Source organism: Cryptotermes secundus, unplaced genomic scaffold (genome assembly GCF_002891405.2).
Source record: "Cryptotermes secundus unplaced genomic scaffold, Csec_1.0 scaffold176, whole genome shotgun sequence".
In the NCBI taxonomy this organism is placed as follows: domain Eukaryota; kingdom Metazoa; phylum Arthropoda; class Insecta; order Blattodea; family Kalotermitidae; genus Cryptotermes; species Cryptotermes secundus.
The window spans coordinates 18,969-44,498 of record NW_019731569.1 but is presented as its reverse complement, the minus strand read 5'-3'; the positions used below and the strand labels follow the sequence as shown (position 1 = coordinate 44,498).

General features: G+C 37.8%; 1 protein-coding gene across 1 annotated transcript in view; it reads left to right on the top strand.

Moving 5' to 3' along the window:
- Positions 1–25,530, top strand: part of LOC111867067 (GILT-like protein 1) — a 41,407-nt gene that overhangs the window by 12,539 nt on the left and 3,338 nt on the right. The window contains exons 3-5 of the mRNA XM_023856549.2: positions 20,687–20,881; positions 21,930–22,115; positions 22,488–22,628. Of these exons, the coding sequence (XP_023712317.1) occupies positions 20,687–20,881; positions 21,930–22,115; positions 22,488–22,628 (522 nt within the window). The remainder of the gene's footprint in view (positions 1–20,686; positions 20,882–21,929; positions 22,116–22,487; positions 22,629–25,530) is intronic.

Here is a 25,530-nt window from a genome sequence, read left to right as displayed (position 1 = left end):
AGAATAAGATGCAGAAACAAACACACCCATACAAAAAAAAACCACGATGTGAGAATTTGAGTTTCAAATAGAGCAGCATACAATAATAATAATAATAATAATAATAATAATAATAATAATAATAATAATAATAAGCTATTAAAGCCGACGATCTATCAGAAAAGCTGTAAAAATCTTCTGTAATTTATGTTATTCTTGAGCCTGTAAATCATGTAGTTTGATTTTATTAATATAAGGCCAACCACGTAAGTTCCCTGAATAACAGCCATTTAAAAGTTTATTTACCGTATCAAACAATTGGTAATTATAAAATACAGTGATATTTATTTGCAGGATGCAGTGCACAAAACATTCCCCTTTTCTTTCATTAAATTAATAGCTGCTAATCTGATGCGTTGTTTAATTGTAGTCGAATAACATGTATCTATACCATTACTGAATTAAATCAATTTATTTTTATAGAACTCTAAATTCGTGTATATAACTAATATTATAATCACAAATGAGAATAGTACAAACCATGGGGCCATATTTATATTGCTGAACATCGAGGGTCTGCTGCAGAAATGAAATAGGGGAGTTACATTTATTCATATCTCGTAAGATTTGAAGTTTTCACGGCTGTGACTATGAAGAATGCCGGCTTCAGTATAAACCGACGTTTCGGAAGAACGTATCGCCTCCATCTTCAGAATGGCTACAGCCAACTGCACACTCTGGTTCCTCGCTCGCGGATTTTTCTACCTTGAAAATGGAGGAGATACGTTCCTCCGAAACGTCGGTTTACATTATATCTACACGACGCCACATCCCAGAAGAAGAGATTCTTCTTATTCCTGTCCTTTTTACTGGTATTATATAACCTTTTTAACAAAGATTATTTTACTGGGCAGAGGCTTATTGGGAAATGGGTTGGAAGGTAGAGTTACACACTTCTTAGCACTACTTAAAATTTATTGCCGTTATATATTCATAAGGAGACGAAAGAAGTCGAAAGGTTGTAAACAACCTCATCAGCTTTACCAGAGGAATATCTATAGAGATCTTCCATCGGAGCTGTCGACAACCTTGGGCCCGTGAGCCGGATGCGACTCCTCAAACATTTCAGCCCTAACCACGGTGTTCCAGCACGTAACATGATTCATTCTAACAGCAAAAAAAAAAAAATCCATGGCCTGTAGTCTGCAAGCGATCTATACCGACCGAGCGACCGCCGCTTGTCAGTGAAGTTAGTGCCAACTTTTGCGGATAGAGGGTGTCGCATAGTCAGCGCAACGGTTCCCTACGGCCGTTAATCTCGGTTTTCTAGACCGGAGCCGCCATTTCCTTGAAATGCCTCCTCAATTATCCTCACTAGGCTGAGTGGACCCCGTTCCAGACCCGGTACTTCTCAGAAAATCTGGTAGAGACGGGTATCGAACCCGGGACCCTTTGATCTGTAGCCAGGAAGTCTGACCACTAGACCACAGAGGCGGTCGTGATTCATTCTAATCCTAAGATATTTGAGACTTTGACACAAATGCGAGTTGTCCGGAGACCTCGTATCCGTATTTCCTACTGTTATTTGCCTATAAGTGAATACGATAAAGTCGATGGAGTTCATTCCAGGTTACCTTACATTCGTGGAAGCAGCTTTAGCATATGCTGTCCGAATTAATTATCAGTTATACTGTTTTTGTTCTCTTATACATCTATGCGTATTGTCACTCTGCTTTCATAAGTAATAGCAATTTAATTGGTTTTGAAATGTTCGACATACGAGATATCCACAAGCAGTTAAGTATTTAATAAAATGTGCACTAAAATACAATAACAATTTTTTCTTTAATTACTGAATGTAAGTAGATTAGATTCTACATTAAGAAAGCAGTCTTCTGGGATTTGGCACCGTGTATATGTGGTGTTAACCGACGTTTCGGAGGAACGTATCGCCTCCATCTTCAGGGCAGAAGAAAAAATATAAGAAATCTGCAAGCGAAGAGACCGTGAGAAACGGTAAAAGCAGACGATGGAGGCGATACGTTCCTCCGAAACGTCGGTTAACACCACATATACACGGTGCCAAATCCCAGAAGACTGCTTTCTTCATAGTCACCGCCGTGAAAGCCTCAAACCTTACATAGATTCTACATGTTCAGTGCACAACTTACAAAGCTGTGATACCGTTCTACAAATTGACTGACAAGTTTTAATTTGAATATATCCTTTAATTTGAGAGAATGTTAATTGATATTTGAGCCAATTATATATTTCGGGAGGCCTCTCTGATTTCAGTCACTCCGAAACACATTTCTCCAGCACAGAGTAAAATTATTTCCCGTGTCTGCGTTAGACAGTGAATTGTTCATAGCATCTATGGCTTCTGTGGTTTTGCCTCGTCCAGGAATAATGGATGACACAATTTATTTCGGAAGATCAATATAAATTGTAACTCGATATGTGCAATATTTAGTATAAAATAAAAATAGCCATTCACATGCAATGTAAAATTTAAATTACAGTTATTAGAATCTTTTTAGTTCAGCTATTCTAATTTGCCTGCAAAAGCGTGGATCCTGTAATTTCATGTTTAACGTAATGTTCTGCTATAATATAATACCAGGAAAGAAGGTTCCTATCTCTGTGTGTTCAGACTTAAGTATTTATAGCCTATTCCGTATGTCTGTGAAGCCCATTAAACAAACTAACGGCGACAAGCAGAAACTTGTTGGCTTAAGACCAGGGGAAAATTAGTCAACTACTGCGATCTCGTGACTGTGATATAGACTGCTGTTATCTGGTAAATCATTCCCCGCCTTTCTGAGGAATGTGGTACCTCCATTTTCGTAATCTTCTAGTATGAAGAACCGCCTCTGTGGTCTGAGTTCCTGGCTACAGATCTAGAGGACCCGGGATCTATTCCCGCCGCTACCTGATTTTCTGAAAAGTAGTGGGTCTGGAACGGGGTCCACTCAGCCTCGTGACGATAACTGAGGAGCTATTTCAAGGAAATAGCGGCTCCGGTCTAGAAAACCGAGATTAACGGCCGTGGGGATCTGTTGCGCTGACCACGTGACACGCTCTCTCCGCTAAACTTGGCACTAACTTCGCCGACAAACAGCTGTCGCTCCGTCGGTATAGTTCGCTTGCGGACTACAGACCACGGAGTTTGTTTTCTTTTTTCTAGTATGAATATTGAGTTATCAGTTCATTCCGAAATGTCCCCAACGATCAACAGGACTACACTATATCACGCCCAAAGAGAGCAACCGTCAGCGTTTCTTGAACATGACTGAAAATTCTAAGCCGTAGTATTCTGTCTCATCTCCGGAGAAGTAACTTGCCCAAGCGAAAAGTTTTTTCCTTGCAAGTGAAATAAATTACAATTATGGAACTATAAGATATATTGGGAGACTATTCAAGAACAACTCTCATACAGTAATATCCGGGGTAGCACACAACTGACATATTAGAAAAGAATGGCAACGAACAGCATATTCAAAAATTTAAAGGAATGTAGTTCAACCAATCAGGTTCAATCGTCTTAAAGAAGAACCCAAAGAGAAATACTATAGTAACTTTCACCGATGAATTTCTCAAAGCTGAAATATTAACACTCAGAACCGTGGCTNGCTGTATTCTCGCGGGAGCAAGCATCGGTTTTTTTTTCTTTTAGATATATCAAGTAATCCATGAATAAATATTCAAAGCAATCGCTGTGAACATGTTGTATTGTGGGTTCAGACGGATGTGACATTACTTATTCTTTTGAACAAGAATTACACTGATCAAAGCTGTTACTATGAATATCTCACAATGCACAAGAACGGTAAGGGAAAAACATTCTGACAGATTCGTATTCGAGATTTTCCGAAAATGGGGCAGAATTGCTAAGCATTCGGGTATAGTACACAGAATTACTGGGTTCTTGGACTTTTTCCATCGTCCGGTATTCTAGAGAATAGAAAATACGACATTTCGGAAACTGGACTGTTTCCGTCCTCAGGTGAAGGGTGTAGAAGACACCTACTCAGTTGGGCCCCTTAGAAAGAGCTAACCTGGGGTTAGTGATATACACTATCATCAGAACCCTTTAGAATCTACTTGAAATATAAGCGATTCACTAAATTCTGACTACTGTAAACGATGATCCAAAACTCAAAAATTTCAAAATAACGGCCATGTACGAACTGTTAAAGTATTTAAACGAGAAAGCAAACAGCTGCTTGCGAGAATGATCAGCCCCCATTATATTTCTTTACTCTCATGAGGATGATGATTTCAATCCCAAATTCATTCCGAATAGATGCTGACACGGCATTTTCACAGTCCCTTGGATTATCTGAATGCAGTGTACCCGAGCGTGGCTAGAGTAACGATATATACTGAACAGTTAGTGCGTGAACTGCTTTTAACTCGTGCCTTTATAACTGTCTCCATTTTATTTTCGATAGACATCCCAAATGGAATATAGCTCAGTTATTGGTGTTAATTAATTTTGAGTTTTAATTCACTTAATGGGGGGTGGAGCCGAACTGGGCCCAATCGGCACGGCGGCCACTGATTGGCCTATTGTAGCCTGCCCCGGGTGATTATGATGATGGAGAATTTGGTGGAATGAAGAATGGCAGGGGAAACCGAAGTACTCGGAAAAAACCCGCCCCAGCACCACTTTGTCCACCATAAATCCCACTTAACCAGATCCGGGATCGAACCCAGGCCGCCGCGGTGGGAAGTATTTGTGTTCAAAAATGCATTTTATGGAAAAAAAATATATTCAGTCTTTTTTTAATTCTGTGGTTTATTTTGAATGAATTTCAGCGAAATTTATGAGAACTAAAATTCATGGACATGAGTGACAAGATCTGAAATTATGATTGTGTCTTATTATACACGTAATTATAAACATGGAAACGTAATTTTCTCTTCCGTGCAAGATCTTACTTTGTAATCTAATTTACTCAGTATTAAGATAATATACGTAGTAATATCAACTTAAAAGTTTTGAACATTTCATATAAATTAAACGGTTGTGTCTTCCTTCCCACGTCATATATGCCTCTCGACTCATTCCAGAATTATATGAAATTTCATAGTTATTAATTTTTCGTAGAACTTTTTAAATGTTCAGACATTTTAAACGTGATCAATCTTCAATAAGCAGTGAGTAATAATTTTCAATCTGATACTCTTCCAGACGGCAAAGTTCAGTAGATTATTATTATTATTATTATTATTATTATTATTATTATTATTATTAATTCGATATTATTTCGTTACAATCAATCACCATTCTAAAGATAATATGTTCGCATATCTGTCATTTTCATAGTCACTCTGTTCTTTTTCTCACACTTATGTGATATTGAAGGCTTATTAAGTATCCAGCGAAACAATATGCTTACGATATCAGTGAACCGACAGTTATTTTGTCTTATATTTAATGGATTACAGCAGAATATGACTCATATCATTGTATAAATAGTCTTAAATATTAACACAATGGAACGCTAATACAAGATTACACGGTATATCTCGTGTCTGTAACTTTTGAGACTGCAAATATGTGTTACTTTTTCCTGCAATAAAATTGCTCTAACACTCTGCAAAGTCTATTAACGAATTAAATCTGGATACCTGGCTTTGTTGCCTAACAGTTACCATAATTTTATTTATAATAAACCAGTCAGTATTTACTGGCAGACAAAATTATTTAATGCATGAAATTTCGGTCCATTAAAATTGACTCAATTGAGCTTTTCTTTTAATAATTTCGATTTTTGAAATGTACTACTTTCTTCAAGCTTCTGCAGAGTTTCAGCTGCCCTGTTTCCATTTTAACTTACAATGGAAACTGTTTTTCAATTAGTTTCTCATGCACACTTTCCCCACTTCTTTCATTGCTCAAAGTAAAAGTACTGAACACAATGCCGTCGGCAGTGACTTTTTGCATACTATATTTTAAACCTATAATTATCACAATTAGCAAGGCTTATATAGGCACCTGTTCAAACACCCTGAAAATTAACATACTGATTCTAATTCTGTGACGGACGAAAGGAACAAACTACAAAAAAATAAATACAGGTACACATAGAATCCATCTTCCAAAGAGTACCTGTAACCATACATGTACTGCAGTTATCACTGAGCTGATAACAAAACTTGAACATATCTGTATTTTGTAGAGCCGCAGTTGCATTCATCAAGGCAAATGATCTTTAATTAGGACTGTGGTGACATGAACGCAATATAGATGTCCTTGGGAGTCGCAATATACGTAAACCAATCCGTTTAGCACAGGTGACCATGTATATAACATTTGATTTTTATCCCACGTTAGCTGGTTAATATCTGCAATAATCATTTTGCATCACATGTTTCAAGTTAAGAGGGAAAAATCTTTTTCACTACAATCCATTTCATTGTTCTTGGTTTTAAACTTTAATATGAGAGCAATATTTTTCAATTTGAACACTGCATGATTTTTTTACATATATTAAAAATTTCTTTCACCATTCCTACATAATTAGTGTCATAAATGGGGACCTCAGAGCAAGACAGACCTTACGTGCCTCAAAAACAAAAGAAGCAAACGCCGTGGTTTTAGTCCACAAGCGAACTATACCCACCGAGCGGCCGCTGCTTGTCGGCGAAATTAGTGCCAACTTCAGTGGATAGAGGGTGTCACGTGGTCAGAGCACCGAGTTCCCACAGCCGTTAATTTCGGTTTTCTAGACCAGACGTTACATACGTCACTGAAATATAATTAGCTGTGTCACAGTAATTCTGAAACACAGCTGGGACCCCAGTGTCCTTCAAGAAGAGCTACAAAATTTTGTAGACTGGAGTGCAAGTTCATTACTAAAGGAAGCTTTATTTATTTTCTTTATGTTTCAGCGAAACGTCGAGACGTCGAGGCTTCCACATTAAATCCTATAATCGGCTGACATAAGGCGGTGAGGTTGTTAGCCTTACGCTCCGGCCGCTCTTTACCCTCCAGGAAGATTCCTGGTACTCATTTCGGTTACAGGCTGAGTCGACTCCAGGGCTGTAGTGCAACTGGAAAGAGTAGGTCAATCGAGAAAATTAATGATATCAGGTATCGAATCTGCGACCTTCCGACTTGTAGCATAGTGCCCCAAGTAACTACGGTGTCGCGTGCCCCAAAAGTTTCTGTAACAAATGATTTTCCAACCAGGAGAAGATAATATGTGTGGGATGTCGTATGAAGAGACAACCACTAGTTGAACTGTCCTATAGGATTTATTGCAGCTGCACAGTATACACAGACGGATAACAACAATAGTGAACTGCTTGAACACTGAACTAGAATTGTAGAACGGTAGAACTGTAATTGTAACTCCCACTAAATGTGTCTTCTTATATAACCTAGAGTCGGACATATAGAAAACGGTTACGTAATAGGTACTGCTGTTGCCGGACACCGTGTTTATAAGTTCCCTAGCAACCGCTGTTTACTTGCTTTTGCCTAGCAACCGTTGTTTACTTGTCGTTGCTAAGCAACGACGCTTGCGTTGTCACACTTGCTTGAATGTGGGCAGTTCCCACATATGGTTCAGCAAATTTTATAAGTCACATAAGTTTACTTACCATCGATTGAATACTGTTAAACTTTGTAAGTGAGAGATGTTGTTAAATAAGTTAGCATACACGAGCATTCTCTAAAAGACTAAAGTGTGAGAATCGGGCACGAAGTTTACTGCTATTAACATTTCTCGGCTGAAGTGCAGTTACAAATTATTAATTAACCATTGCACCTATATGTAAGGGGGCACGCGGTAGCATAGTTGGTTAAGGCACTATGCTACAAGTCTTAAGGTCGCGGGTTCAAGTCACGATGAGGTCATTTGATTATGTTTAATTGGCCCAATCCTTCCAGCTGCACTGTGGCCCTGAGGTCGACTCAGCCTCCAACAGAAATGAGTACCAGGAATATTCTTGGGGAGTAAAGCGCAGCCGGCGCGTAAGGCTGACAACCTCACCGCCATCTGTGAGCCTATTGTCTAGATAATGTAGGACCCTCAACATCTTTCTACTTTTTACTTTACGTGTATATAAGTTTAGCGAGCAGACGAACAATAAATATTCCCGTGACAAGCAACCGATGCGATAACCTTGTCATGTTCCATATATCATGCAATGTACGTAAGAAACAAAAATCCTTTCAAAAAGTTGAATAGTACTCGGAGGCCTGTGTTCTAGCTCCTTGAGTAGATGTTTTAACAACCGGGTTTTAATACATAGCCTCATACGGGCAACATAATATTGTAACGTGTCGGCTGTGTTACGCAACCCAATAAATGCTCTTCGGGTCGGCACGAATTCATTTTTCCTTAGACAAATGGCATGATTATTCATAGCTTTAGTCTCTTCTAAAATCAATTAAAGGTCTCTCCAAAATTTTATGCAATAATCAGATTTCTGGTGTCTCGATACAAGCAATTATATGCTACCAAGTTAAAGGAGCGGCCGCGCCATAGCTCAAGCGGTTAGTCGCTGGCTTCCCACCACGGCGGCCCAGGTTCGATCCCGGGTCTGGTCAAGTGAGATTTGTGGTAGACAAAGTGGCGCTGGAGCAGTTTTTCTCCGAGTACTTTGGTTTCCCCTGTCAATCTTCATTCCACCAATTGATCCACAATCACCCTCACATATCACCTAGGGCTGGTATAATAGGCCAGAAATGGCCGCAGTACAAGGGCCTTAGTCCCACCTCACTAGCAATAAAGAAGTTAAAGGAGTACAAAGCCTTATCTAAAACCATGATCAGATGGTAGGACTTCAGCGTTCACACGCTCACAGGCACAGTTCAATGTGCCATCTGTGTAGCTCCAAATAATTTCATGGTTGTTCCGTAAGTGTCATGTCATCATCATCAGTAATCTGTCAGACGACAGGTCCACAGTCTCTTCCAAAACAATTCCTCCATTTAATGCGATCTAGAGCTTTCTCCTTCAAATGACAGTATCCTCTTCTGTCCCCAAGGTCATCCAGCATCTTCTTACGTCTTCTTGTCACTTCTATCCGCCCCTCTATCTTTCCGTCGATAACTTCTTTTAGAAGGCAGTTTCTGCGTAAAACATGACCGATCCAATTAGCCTTCCGTTTTCTTATTTCGTGTAGGATATTCCTCTGCTCACTGACTCTAATTAACACTTCTTCATTTCTCACATAATCGGTCCAACTGATCTTCTCCATCCCTCTCCAACACCACATTTCGAAGCTTTCCAAGTGTTTCTGATCTACTGCCCTAAGTGTCCATGTTTCAGCCCCATACGAAGCTAGGCTCCAAATGTAGCATTTCACTAGTTTCTTCCTCAAGTGTCATGTAGCATCCAAAATGTGAAAACATCCTTTAACAGCATTTCTTCTGTTCTTCTGTGCACAATGACAACTTTGTGTCTCTCCAGAAATGAAAACTGAGATGGGAGACTGCCTAGAGGTTGAGAATTCACAATTCTTTAATAATATAATTTGTAATACAAGATTTCCCCCCCNATGTAAACCAACTTTGAAAATCGACCGATCCACTAGCAGGAGTTTGAGAATTCACAATTCTTCAATAATATAATTTGTATTACAAGATTTTTTTTTCCTTCTGTACTGTTACTTGTAAATTGAAAGTTCTACAATGAAACATTCTACCAGTTAATCCTCTTACTAATTTCCTGTATCCGTAACTACACGTAGATGAATGTATGGAGTGAGTTATGCTTGAAGTATTACTTTCACATCCTCTGGAAGATAACTATGTTCTCCCGAATCACAGTGTGTGTACTTATTTTTTGGAACAATCACCGTAATTTCCAACCAGGAGCTTATTCAGTAAACAGACTTAACACCGTCTTCGATTAAACATAAAATCTGGCGTATGAATTTAATAAAATAAAGAAATATGTCAACAAAAACATCTCGCTGACTACAAATACCTAATAATTTGTCACAACACCACGAAGCTGATGATAGTAAACAGAAATAGCAATTGCGTTATCTGTTAATATTTACCCGTAGTAGTGGGCTTGTTTATCAAACTGTAAATTTCGAAATTTCTTCTAACATTTCATGGTGCCTTAAAAATTGTTAACGTGCAAGCAGTTATATAGACAAATATTATGCACACTCATTTGACGTTGTTTACACGTGTTCTAGCGTCATGAATACAGCAACGGAAGACAATGTTGTGATAAAGATGACTCACGCAAACATGTTAGGCAGCAATAAATGAAGTAGGCCAGGGGTGTGAAAGCTGTGACCATCACCATCATTTTCTTGACTCTTGGAGCTACTTTGAAAGCTTTGTAATATTAACTTACGGTTATTTTTTAGATTACTTATCGACTCTGACAATATCTAGACCGTGCAACTCCGGTCCATTCGTTTTGAAACAAAAAAGTGTCAAGGCTAATTTGTAAACGTGAATGGTTAATTTGACATGAACTGCAGCACATAAGGTTGAAAGGAACTGGAATGCTGAAATGGAAACTTTCCGGTATCCGACCTACAATATCTTTCAGGGATGCGCAAGTGGCAGGTTTCTAATACATGTGTGGCGGCCCGGGTTCGATCCCTGGTCTGGTCAAGTGGGATTTGTGGGGGGAAAAGTGGCGCTGCGGCGGGGTTTCTCCGACTACTTCGGTTTCCCCTGCCAATCTTCATTCCAACAAATTCTCCATCATCATAATCACCCGGGGCAGGTACAATAGGCCAATCAGTGGCCGCCGTGCCTGGTGGACCCAGCTGGACTCCACCCCTCCCCCCGACTAAGCGAATTTAAAAAAATAATAATAAAAAATCCTAATTGGTCTACAGGACAGACTTCCTCTTGTGAGCATGCAGCTATGATACTGATTATTGGTCAAAATTTTATTTTTCAGGGCCCCGTTATGCAATATTGGACACAACTCCAAAATCCGATTCTTTGGCTCTGGCTAAACTGGTGATAATGCTGATGTAGCTTGTTGCTCGCATGTTGTCACTGTCACAAGCATTTCAGAATGCCGACGCATAATAACTCAATGGAAAACATATTCAGCATATAATTTCAAGTCATCATCCTTTGGTGTACTCACGTTTTCTGTATCGCACCGACACCAAAACGTTTTAACCCTGCATTCCTACAATTATATCCTTGTATGTCTCTCTATCTATTTATGGCTCTACAGCCCTTGCAGTCCTTGGCCGATTTTTCAGTTTCTTAATCTATACACAGTCGGTAGAACTCCTTGGACGGTGTATCAGCCCGTTGCAAGGCCGCTACCTACACACAGAACAACATAAATACAAAATAAATACACACAAACATCCATGCCTCGAGTTGGATTCGAACTCACGATCCCAGTGTTCGAGCAGATTAAGACAGTTTATGCCTTAGACTTCCCGACAATTGTGATCGGCTCTAAGTCAGCTTGTTTCTTCCAAATCTTATACAGAAACATACGTTTCTAGACTGTAAATATACACCAAAATATGTATATATGTATGTATGAACCCCTGTTAACTACAAATAGTCTTACATATTCGATACATAATATAATCACGTATCACTATCTCAGAGTAGCATGCTATAACTTTATTCAGATCATATATAAAATCGTTATTATACAATGTATTGTAAATACATGAATAACTAATCCTAACTCTTTTACTTTGGACCAATAACATCTTGGAACGTAAGTTAGTACTTCAATATATTCGGTTCAGGGACTGACTTAATGAACTTCGTGGGCCAGAATCCATTTCTTCTCTCTCTCTCCTCTTGCTCCCTGGAGCAGAGGGCTGATCTCTCAGTTTCTTGATCATTTTTACAGACGGTAGGACTCCTTGGATGGGTGATAAGCTCTGTACAAGACGTCTACCTAACACAGGACAACACAAACACAGAAGAAACATCCATGCCCTGAGTGGGATTCGAATGCATGATCCTGACTTCCGATCGGGCGAAGACAGTACTTGCCTTAAACCTCTCTGCTACTGTTACCGTCAGAAGCCTTTATGGGATACTAAAACTTGTTCAGTTAGTCTAAAAGACCCCTCATTTCGTTGTACGCGGAGGTTCATTGTCGCGTTTACTGAAGACCGTCACTGGTTTCTCTCTTGAACCCAATGAATTCATTCCAAAGACTCCCACACCATTTGAGATCCACCCAAAGATGTTCCGAATGATTTATTTTCTTCAGGTTTTTCGACCATGTATAAATGAGAACGCGTTCTTTCCTAACGATGCGAAGGAAGCTGGTTAATTTTCGTGAAGTTCTGCATGAAGCGAATGTTGCATGGTCTCCAGTGTTCACGTGCAGGTATACAAGAGAAAGTTGGCAGCACGAACTTGTTCATGAACATCCCTAACCAGTAAGCGAAGCTGAAATGCTTTCAGGAAGTACTTAGAGTCATGAATTTTTCTCACTTCCATAACTGAAACGAAACTCAGCCGTACCAGCTCGAAGCTCATCTTACTTCTTATTGAGATGGTGTGCTTGCGTCTGCTGAGATCTGAAAACCAGTCTATACGGAATCAGTTGCTTGAACACTATGTAAGATTTGAGCGTTACCGTGTCTCACGGTGTTGTCGCTTGCAGATTTACCTATACTTTTTCTTCAACCCTGAAGATGGGGGCGATACGTTCCTCCGAAACGTCGGTTAACACCACATATACACGGCGCCAAAGCCCAGAAGACTGCTTTCTTCACAGTTGCTTGAACAGTTTCTGAACTCGGTTTCTTATAAAGGAGGAAAAACATAAAATAATTAGACGGTATGATAAATAGTTACGTATGCATCTTCAAATTTATCGTACCTAGCTTTTATGTAGCGAGCCTGGCTAACTCCTTTGGTATATAGGCGGGCTACGGGCTTGACGTCCCAGGTTTGGTTCCCGGTGCTGCAAGACTTTTCTCTTCTCCACGGCGTTCAGACCTGTTCTGGGGTTCATCAGCCTCCTATCCAATGGGTACCGGGAACAGAAGGAGCGTGAAGCTCACCATTCACCTCCATCTAGTACCGAGGTCAAGAAAGGTTGAGCTATACCTCCACTCCCTTATATGTCTTCAAGCCATTAGTACTTAACTAATTAAGTACAGGGACAACTTTACCTTTCATGCCGATCACAGTGGCCGTGTGGTCTAAGGCATGAACCGTCTCTGCCAACTCGAACACTGGAATCGTGGGTTCGATCCCACTCAAAGCATGGATGTCTGTATGCGTTTATTCTGTGTTTATGCTGTCCTGTGTGTAGGTGGCGGCCTTGCGACGGACTGATCCCCCATCCAAGGAGTCCTACTGACTGTGTATGCAATTAATAAACTGGATAAGCGGCCAAGGTCCACGAGGGCTGTAGTGCCATAGATAGATAGATTTTTAATATATATTTTATTTAACAAAAAGTACTTAACAATAACTTAGAATTTTACAACATAACATGTAAATAAAAGAAAAAAAAAGATAACATATATTTAAAATGTATACTGACAAACTTACCGCCATCTATGAGCCGATTTTATAGATAATGTGGAACCCTCAACGTCTCACAACCCTATGGGCCTTCACGGCCTGGTACAGGGATAGCTTTACTTTTCTTTTTTTACTTTTACTGCATTTTATATGCAGTTGATATAGGTAGATAGATTCTATGCACTGAAATGGACGTAATGGCAAACTACAGGTTTGACGCAAAGTGGACATGAACGGTTATTTTCTAACCCAAGAAAAAACGCCATCTACATTCGCTGAATAAAATTAATTTTGTCAGAGATAGCCTACCTCGAACAGAATCAGATCTGCTACGTTTTAACACCACTTCGCCACCCAATTTTATCAGCAGCCGCTCGTAGGCATGTGTAAGAGAAGGAATACCATTAGAAGTGACCGGATGGCATGTTTTCTGCTGCTTCTGTTCACGTAGTAGTACACGTCACCAACTATTACAACATCACACCATACCTAATTACTTAGATGTCAAGATTTATATTATGTTGTCTCCCTATTTTCCCACTCCTTGGCCTCAGGCATTGCAATATGGGCCATGACTGTGAAGCGCACAGCCTGAAAAACCTGGTTACGTGAGGAGTTACCTTGAGGCATCTAAGTCCCTACTTTGTGTAGTGTGAGAATCCAACAGAAATGCCGGAGAATTTTGTTTGTGTAACTTTCTTCATGAACTGAAAACGCTGCGAGAATATCATAGTAAAGATTAAAAATACATGTACTTCAGCAATATCAAAAGATGGCATGTTAGAAGAACTTGGGGGGGGGGACAGCATTAAGAAATGAAAATGATATTTTTTATGAAATTAAGAACAGAAGTATTTTTAAAACTGCATGCAGCTTTTTAGTTCACATCCTTCCTAAAAGATAAAAATTATAATATCTACCTACCGCTCGGCGCTACAGCCCTGGGTGAGCCTTGGCCTCCTCTACGACCAGTCTCCACAACCAGTGCTAGCTGCCATAGGAATAGACCCACGCATGATGACCCGAGGTTGGTTGTTAGGTTTCTGAACAAAATTCTTTTCACAGGATGAGGTTGTTAGCCTCATACCCAACCCCCAACCTGGTGGACCAAGGTATCTCTCTTAGTCTGGGCTCTACCCTTTGACCTTTCCTGCATGGATGACCGTACCGGTAGTTAAACTACCGCCAGCATAGCTCTCAAGGTCACAGAGCCACGCAAGCCCCACCATCACGACAAGGTGGAGACAGCTTTGGGGGGTAAAGATTATAATATATTATGTATATATAACTACAGTTATGGTCGTTGTTTGTATAATATGAATGTGTTACCAGTTTTTACTCTGACTAAACAAAGAATTTTGGAATTTGAAGAAAGCAGTCTTCTGGGATTTCGCACCGTGTATATGTGGTGTTAACCGACGTTTCGGAGGAACGTATCGCCTCCATCTTCAGGGTAGAAGAAAAAATATAAGAAATCTGCAAGCGAAGAGACCGTGAGAACCGGTAAAAGCAGTCTGCTTTCTTCATAGTCACCGCTGTGAAAGCCTCAAATCTTACAATTTTGGAATTTGTGTGCAATTTTGCTTTTGGCACCTTCTAGTTTTTTCAGCTTACTCTCTCATTGATCATCAAGTGCAACTGAATTGCCATAAGGGGACGACTGTATCGGTTTTGAAGGATTGCATGTACCTGCGACCTATAGCATAATTAGTTTTGCTTGTTGAACACGATGAATGTAAAAATTGTCTTATCCTTCAACGTCAATTCACGAAACGTTAAACACAGGCTGTAAGAAAAAAATGAGAGAGTGTCTACAGGAAGATAATATGCTTCAAAATATAGTTAAAGTAATAAGCTGCTGTGGGGGATCTTACTGAGTTTTCAAACCAAACCCAGTTTCCTGTAAATATTGTGGAATGGGACAATGGACTTTGAAGTGCATAAAACATGAAAACGTAGTACTGCAGACATTTACTAGTCTATATGAAGGTAGACTTCAGGTTCCTCAGGCGCAAATTACATATGTATATGGGCTAATTACCCCCCCCCCTTTGTATACCGGTTTACTAATATATCAGAATTATCAGACACACTCTCGATAAGGGCGATAATTGTAGGATAGTATATTCGTTTTGTTCGTACACTCTGACTTTCCGTTGAAGTAAACATATTATCTTTTATCCTTGCAGAACTTACGTAAATGTCCTAGAAAGATATATTTTTGGAAATGCTTTCCTATTGCGCAAGAAACCAGTGGTCCGGTTCTATAAGGATTACATACAAAAACGGTCGCAGAGGAGCACAGACAGCAGGCTCTCAACAAATTCACAAACTCCGTAGTCTAGGGGTAACGTTCCCACCTCATGACTCAAGGTACGCGGGTTCAAACCCGGTGGAGGTCTTGGAATTTTTAAGGGCGGAAAAATTCAGGGAACGAGCCCTCCGGGAGGGACTTTAATGGCGAGAGTTTTTCAGTCATTCAGCACCCTTATGAGGGGCGTGAAGGGCAATGACTGTCAGGAGCCTGCTGCTCAAAAAGCCTGAGCTTTCAGGCTTGAATTGTGAGTTATTATTATTATTATTATTATTATCATTATTGGAGGGGGTGGGGTTCCCTATGCACCGCGACTAATAGTCTATTGTACGCCCCCCTTTAATATTCAACCAGTCGCCATGCCCTTCCGGTACTGGTGCTCGCTATCAGCCCCATTCTGCCAGCGAGGTCGGCCACCTCTCTGGCAGTGGTCCCCGATACTTTCCCATCTACCGGAGGAATTGGAAACTACCTGGGCGGGAAACTTTGCCTAATTTTGCTCAGAGATCTCCCAGGGACGTGCCGTAAATCTACGACACGGGACACACGGCTTAAAGGAACTGGTCGAGAATGGGGCACTGAGATGGTTAAGTGGAAGGAGAATGTTTCTATTTTTCTTGCCAAAAGGCAAACATTATCTACGAACTCCGTGACTACAAGAACGGAACATTTAGTTTACACATCACTCAAGAAGTTTTTCATATAAATTTCGACATGAAATTTATATGAAGGTTACATAGAGCATCGGTCCTAGCCAACATGTTTGGTATGTGCATTAGGATCTGTTCCTTCATAAAATATGCTGCAACGTTAAATTAATTCTGACTAAATGTCTTCGGTTTAGGGGATGTTCGGTCTAGAAGCATTAATATGTAAAAAAAATTAATTAATTTGTTGCCTTACCGATGCGCAACTTTTGAACTAAAGTAGTCTCAATTTCCCAACAATATGTATAAGGCCCACATCCTAAACTAACAAATGAAGGGGACACGTAGGATTTTCCCCCGCATCCTGTCAACAATAGAAATCGGTTTGGATTTTCCCCCGTGTCACAGCAACAGAACAAGGTTCTCTCAGTTTGGATTCTACCATAAATCCTAACAGCAACACAAGATAGTTTGGATTTCCCCTGGTATCCAAGTGACGGCAGAAGATAGTGTTTGTTTCCCCCGTACACTAGCAACAGCAGAAGATAGTTNAACTTGGGTCGAAATACTAAATTTTCAGTTATTTATGAAACACGTGCGAATAATTTCCATAAATAAGTACATACCTCTTAAGTATATGCAAAGGTTTTTTTTAATAAATGGATATCAAACAGATCTGAAAGTAAATATTTTCAAAGTAGTGTTGTTATCCAGTAGTTAAATAAGCTTTGCAGCATTGCATCTGATGTATGATGTATGAACAATTGATTTGCATCTTGGTAAAGACAAATTTACTGGTTATTTCCTTCAGTTCCTGTGCAAGAGCAGGAATATAACCTTCATATGAATCTTTACCCCCTCCCCCAAATATTTTCATTTCATCATTTCCAGGTACGATTTTACTCGATCTCTGCAATAGTGGTTACAAATGAATGGTAAAATGTTCCGTTAACGTGCCAATCTGCGTTCACAAAGCCAAAATAAAATCTTAACTGTAAAAAAAGTTTCATACATGACATCCGCCATGTTCATATGGGTCATTCCATGTGAAGTCATCCAGATAGGTCGCTCGATCATTTAAAAAGAAAAAGTAATTTGTACACTTATTTCTACATATTTTCATACTTCAAAAATATTTATAATACGAAAAAACTCGTTTCGGCTGAAATGGAGGTTTGCGTTATCTTCTTTATCTCGATAAATATTGAAGCTAGAGACTCCAATTGCTGATGAGGGTAATAGAGGAAAGTGGGCGAATTCTGCGAACTTAAAGGAAAATTTATTTTCCAGCTGATGTGAAACATTTACAATGTTCTATATTTATGTGACTTTTCTTTGTTTATACCTGTGCCATNCTTGTAATTTACTTGTAATGGATTGTATTAGAATGTTTATGATATTTGTACGACAAGTTGTATCTTGTGCCAAATTTGTAACCAAGACGATCTCCACATCCACATGAGTTTGTAACTCCTGATAGGATTTATGGAAGTGAAATAAAGTATGAGAGTAACCTCACACCATTTTCCAAATGCAAATTAACCCACACAAATGTCAGTACCTAAGCAAAGTAAGTACCTAAGCCTAGCAACTGAATTAGATGAACAAACATTATAGTTTACACTGAACATTATACATGCATGTCAAAACTTGCTGCTTCTGTCTATCTCTTTTTTGTACAAAAACTCGCAATTTCTTCCAGAATTTCTGCAGTTCAGATATGCATTTTCAATGACTGAACTTCATGATATGAGTCATCATCAAAAAATGTACCTATCAAATTCACTTTCTTGTAATTGTTTTTCCTTTTTCACGGCCTCATCCAATTGGATCAAATTTTATTTTCTTTTTTCTCATTCTAAGCAACCATTTTCCTCTAACCTCTTTTTTCATATCCAAATTTTCGCGTTTCTTCTTCATCGGGTTCCCAGACAGGATTTCAGGTTTCTTTTGAAGATTAGCCCAGTTACAAACATTTTGAGTTTTTGGGATAGGCTAACCAAGGTTAACAGTTCTTATTATCCCTGACTGTGGTTCTTCTGGTGGTTCAGTTTCAAAATCCAGCAACAGACTTATTACATATTAATTCTATTAAAGCTTTGTACCCTGAAGTTAGGACTTCTGTTATCTGTTCTTCATTCACCATTATTTTCAAGATCATATCATTGGTTTGTTGAGCAGTTTCAAATTTATGTTCAGTAAAGAAATATGTACTGGACTGGACATGTGCAAACTTCTTATACCACATTACAGGATACTGTGTTGAATGAGGTTTTAAAAAATTTCATGGGCTCTAGAATCTGACTACCAGTATAGTAAAACAGTTTACAGTCATTTGCCTTTGAAATACTGGAAACGACATTATTTCGAGAAACAGTTCAATAAGCAACATTCTGCACCTTCTTCTGTTCATCCGTGATGTGTCACCATCGCATGATAAATGACTATTCACTTAACCTTGGCAGTGTTTACAACCAGTAGTATAGCTTGCAGTATTCCCATCATGCACCACTTCATTGCATATAGACATGGAACTCTGAAACACAGAAATAAATTATTTACACTGCCTTCATTGAGTAGTTCATGTAAGCAATTGTGAACAGAGGTTTATTAAAAGAGTATGTATAATAATTGGGCCCAAATTGAATTATTTAATGTCAATTTTAGAATATTATCAACTCAGCACATTAACTGTAATCTTACAATTTATTAAATAGAAAAAGTGAATGTACAATTCTCTTGAATATAATTCTTAAAGGGGTGAGGATACTCTGCCATATAACTTTCTTACTTATAGGAGTCTTAAATTGATAGCCAAAATAAAAGTACATATTGAAAATGAATTAATAATTGTACAAAAACAATAAAATGTCACAGTCAGTAATGAGAAAAAGTAAGATACAAAGAAATAGAAAAAATTACACAAAAAATATGTAATGAGATTAGCTAATTAGATTAGTAGGATATTCCTCTGCTCACTGACTCTAATTAACACTTCTTCATTTCTCACATAATTGGTCCAACTGATCTTCTCCATCCTTCTGTATTTATCTGTATCCCATAAAAAATAAGGGACAGATTCTTTTGCATTACTTAAAATTAGGAATGTGTGATTCTTGAAGTTTCGTGACAGAAGCAAGAAAGAAAATTTCGCAATCTCAAGTCAGACATTAATTTTTCAGTGTCAGACATAGAGATTTTTTCTGATAACTGCTTTTGTTTTGTGTGTCGGAGTCTTATTGTTCAAAAGGGAAATGTGTCGTATTTTATCAAATGGAAGATCAGTTCTTTCCCCTCCTTTCAAAAATTGCAAGAAATACATGTCATGAATTTGAGTGCTAAATAAATATATCTATGATTCTGTATTTCAGCATCCTGTTGCAATTGTTCAAATTAGTGTCCATCGTTTATCATTGTGTTGCAATTTTGATGGAAGATAAACAATGGACACTAAATATATATATCTAAGTCGTTTCTAAGACACTGTAGATCATATCAAGAGAAGAGGTACTAGTGCAAAATGAATTAATTTATGAATAAGTGACATAATTTACAATTTCTACTTATGATTATGGCGATTAAATACACGGAACAAACTCCTGTGTAGCAGCAAGAAAATATATTGCCTCCTGAGGCGAACATCCTAATGCAGAAATAAAGAAAGAGAAAATTATGCCAAGAATTATCTTTCAATATTACTAAGCATTGACTCTGTAAACAGCGGTCGTTGCTAGGTAACGCCCAACAACAGAACATTATAAAATAAACAACAAAAATAAATTCACCTCAAATTATTTGATCATGTATCTTTTCATAGTATATCACTGTTTTCACTTCTGTGCACCATTTCTCCTTTCCATTAGCATGGCTAATTTGGTGTACTGCATAGGGTCAAATTCATTATTTTAAGCTTATTTCAATGTCTTTCAAAAAAATTTGTTCTGAATTATGTTGTGGTTTATTTTCCAGAAACTGAACCTGTGGTTATTTTCACCTGCTTATGGCATTTTAAATAGATTGGTTCTTTATGTGTACCAATATGTAAAACAGAATAGTAGCTTACTGCCAACATTTTTTCTGTCATGTACAGTGCGTACAATCAAGTGCGCGCCGCAGCTGCAATTTGCCGTGAGTCATACCACCGCAGAACGGATGCAGTCGCGGGGAGGAGTTGCAACGGCCACTATAATAAATTCTCTAGCCTCTTTCCTAATATATATTGTATATGTTCACATTTCATAAATATAACTGTGAATTTTTGCTTTTTCTTGTTTGTAGGCTCATGAAGGTCATGACCATACACACCACCAAATGCACAGTGCATCTTCAGATGAGAAGTTACCCATAACCATCTATTATGAATCTCTATGCCCTGATAGTATCAGATTTTTCAAGGATCAGCTGGATCCTACATACAGGGCTCTTGGAAAATATTTAAACATTGAATTTGTCCCATATGGAAAAGCCAGACAAGTAAGTATGGTACAATCTGAGATCCATAGGTTACCTTAATTTTATTATCAGTTCTGTCATAGATGAATTCCCCTAAAACCTCAAAAGAGGTCCATTAAGAATGTGTGACTTCCTACTTCCCTATTTCTCTCTCATGAGAAGCATAATGCTACAGTCATCAGCCATGACTTTTCACTGATCATGGGTGAGGCCTGTGAATTAGGGAGAATTAGAATGTTTAATGCATAATTCAGGTTAAGGCTATTCAATTTCTTTACTAATGATATATGTATATTATATGAGACGTTTAAAAATATCTGTAACTGATATTGTGTGCTATATAAACGCACGTGACATGATTGATGGACCAAAATAAAGTCTAGCTAATCGCCACAATGACCAAATTAATTTCTTCTTACTTGAAACCCAAAATTTGTGCTGGATTTGAGGTTTTCACTGCAGTGACTGTGAAGAGTATTATATTCTGAGCTGTGATTCCATTTAACCTGGTAGAAATTTACTAATATTTCAGAAGAATGTATTGCTTCCATCTTCAGAGTCAAAGGGTAAGCCAACCAACCAACCGACCAACAAACCAGATTAAACAGCTTCACATCCCAGAAAATAGTACTCCTTCAGTTACGTTTTAAGTACATATAGTAACCAGAGAAAGTTTGAAATAGGATGGATAAATGTCCATTAGTTTAGATTGTACACAAATTTAAGCTTATTGACTTGGAGTGAAACTGTTTCACAGCTACACAGTACAAATAATACGAGTATTACAAGTATTCAGTGGTCATAAAGTTTCTAAGAACAGTTTAGTTATCACATATGAGAACATTACATTATTGGTAACAATCATCATTAATATCAGAAAATTGTTAGAAATTGTCATTTGACAAATTTGATCTCTATAATCACTTTCACATACAGACAACCCAAATTACATAGCATGACCACATAAACTCACAAACTGCTGAAATGAAATCTGAAATTTATATTGGAATAAATTGTATGCATTCTGTTAATGAGAAAAATAGTTTTATAAATGTATATATTTTTGCAGTGGTACAGTAATAATACCTACCATTTTGAATGTCAACATGGGACAAGAGAATGTTATGGAAACATTGTTCAGGCATGTGCTATAAATGTGTTTCATGATGAGACGAACATTTTTAAGTACTTAACATGCCTCATGACAACAGTGAATATCACTCAAGTCACCAATGCAACATATCCTGTGGATGAAGTAAGCAATATTTTTTTACTTAAAATAATTTGGCCTTACTGTACATTTTAATCTAAAAGCTTGAAATATTATTACCAGTGCTTGGATTTATGGAATGTAAATAAATTCAAATTCAAGTAGCACAAATTAAATGTTGACCCTTTCAATGTTGAGAGTGGTATAGAGAACTTTTCTCTTTATGATCGCATGGCAATAGAATTGCCATTTGTGAAATAATGCAAGTAGTTTTGTTGAAGGCTCATACAGGACTAATATAACACACATAAGATGATTAGTTTATAAGTGGTCAGCACTTGAGTGAGATGTGTTGTTCATAGCATCAAAAGATTGAATTTAAAAAAAGAATGTGAAATATAGTACATAATATTTCAGTGTGGATCTGGCCTGGATGTGGATAATATAAAGAAGTGTGTTAGTGGAGCTGAAGGTCTGAAATTCTTGTCAGAAATGGGGAACAGGACTTCTGAGTTACATCCCCCACTGACGGAAGTTCCCGCTATCTCTGTGAATATGGTAAGCAAATAGCAATGCTAGTGAAAGAGACAGATCTTGATTTAAATATTTGCTACAGACTGTGAAAGGGGGTTAGTGCGATAAGGAAAACTTGGCTGTATCATTGCTCATAACATGAGAACACTAAATGTGACTCTTACAATAAAATTGCTTTCTTAATGCAGTCTCTTGAGCACTTTGAAATAATGTAATATCCATATTAACAAGTTGTCATCAATAAATGTTAGGAAAATTTAATTTTTAAGACCCTGTAGATGAGGACACATATTTCTCTAAAATATTGGTGTATACCTAGAGAATTCCACATGCTACATCCAAGAAGACCATATTCACATCCAAGCAACTGCCTTGGAGATCACATATCAGTAAAATTTTTCTTCTTTGCAATAAGAAAATGATGTCACAGTAGATTTAAATGGTTAGAGAAGACAGGCAGCAGGTGCCTACAAAAGGGGTTACAGGAGTAGAAAGAATATTAGTAAAGGATACTGAAGAATGTTCTTTCAACGTGTGTGTTTCACGACAAGTCAGCAATACTTCAGGTGAAATGTCAGATAATGTCAAGTAAAAATCATGAGTATGGCACTGGTTCTGTTTCTAGCCATTGAGGAGATATAAATGTGTTATGTGCAGACATACGAAAATAAATTAGTGTATTAATTAGGTGAATCTGTTGGTATATTTTGCAAGATTTACCTGAAGTTAAATATCAGAAAAAGTCCACCAGTCTTCAATGTATAGTATTACTCAGTTTTAAAACTTTTACTGCACATTGCTTAATTTTGGAGTGTTGTTTTATATAAGTACCAACATCCATAATTTGACACAATAATTCCAGTCCTATAGTTTGATCTTCTAGATCATCTGTTTCATAAGATTTAACAAAAGAACCGAAGCATGGTTAAGTCCAGAGATTTCAATAGCCAAGTTACTGGACCAGAAAGGCCAATACCCTGATTCCTATAATATTGATTTTTATAAGCCATAACTTCAAAACGAAAATGTGGAGGCACTCCCATCATGCTGACAGAACACTCTGAGCCTTGTCTCCATCACCAATCCATTTATTAGTAAGTGCACATAGTTAGCTGGAGTTAGACAGTCTTCCAAAATTAACGAGTCAATCAGACCACGTGAAACATTTGCTTAGAATTGTCTGGAGGTGCTTTCAGTGATCCTGTAAGTACTATTGGCAGATCATAAATTGGAATTACATGTATTATTAATTCCACCCTGATTGAAATGTACTTCATGACTGAACAGTGTGTCATGAAGAATCTGATGATGAATAAGCATCCACAGGCAAAACTGAGTGTGAAAATCTTAGTTTAGTTTAGTTTAGTTTATTGTAAAATTCCATCGATCCAGTCTGGGTTACAAATACGCCTGACGGATATAGAACCAGTCACAGACAAGAAACTAAAATACACATGCTATGAAAAAAGCATAGGTCAGATCAAACAATAAACCAATAAACCAAAATGCTTATCTTCTTACTTTAACATTAAACATAACATCTTAAATTTAATATTGTAAAAAATCATCATACCAAAAGGTAGATGATAACATATTTATGCGAAAATAAGTCACCTATGATACATAAAATCTTAAAAATTCACATTAAAATTAGTAAATATTATTAAAAAAATCATTCAGTGAATAAAAAGAATTCAATAGAAAGTAATTTTTTAGAGTATTTTTAAATTGATTCTTATCATCAGTCAATTTTTTTATGCAAAGAGGTAAGTGATTAAATGCCTTTATACCCATATAATAAACACCATTTTTATAGACAGACAACCTTGGTTGTGAAGGGTAAAAATTATTTTTACCTCTGGTGTTGATATCACATAACTCTGAATTTGTTTTAAAAAAGGAAATATTATCAATTACAAAAATTAGTAATGAAAATATATACTAAGAATAAAACGGTAATATATCTAGTTTCTTAAACAACTCCCTACAGGAATCCCTATTTCTGGAATTTGTAATAATTGTTATGGCCTTTTTTTGTAGTTTAAATATATTGATACTATAAGGTGATACTATAATTGCCTGGATCAGGGGCATGGACTGCTGCAAATAAGGACACAAATTTTTATTGTGTTATTTGACATACCCCCAGTTCAGATTCACCAAGTTAACTACAAATTCTTCAAATACTGATTGTCAGGCTACATTGTACTAAGACCAGTGTGCACTCTTCCACAGTAGTGGGCTATCCTGTTGCATGTTTCTGTTATGTGGAATGCCTGCCCTTTCCCTGTAATCTATGATGTGTGTTATTAAACACTTGTTTGCTTGGGATTTTGCAGTTTGTAAAATATCTTCAATATTGCCCAACCTCCTCTCTGCTGCTGCCATCACAGAATCCATAATTGCAATAGATATCAGTGTATTTAGTGGGTGCTACTCTTGATTAATTCTGCAAAATCACATATGCAGACAATAAAATTTTGAGCTTACTATAACACATTGTCATGTTTGACAGTTAGCTTTGGTCAAAAACTAGTGAGGCAGGAAACAAGAGGGGATCAGTTCAACTGAAACTGTTGACCAATGTAGCCATATATCAACTTACACAGAAGTTGACTGAAACTGCCACCAGTATTTCCATGCATCAAATTTCACAGATGCTATTAGGTCTGATAACATAATTATAATCTGATGACATGGTAACTGTGGTTAGTCAAAGAGTAGGACAGAAAGATGTTATTATTATCATCAGCTGTAAGTTGTAATATTTCAATCTGCTGACCTGTAGTTGACGCACACATGAACACACACACATAATATACATATTTGACTTATGGTTTTTCTTTCCTATGATGAAAACATGGGGGCATGTGGTACATGGTTGAGGCACTATGCTACAAGCCAGAAGGTCATGGGATCAAATCCC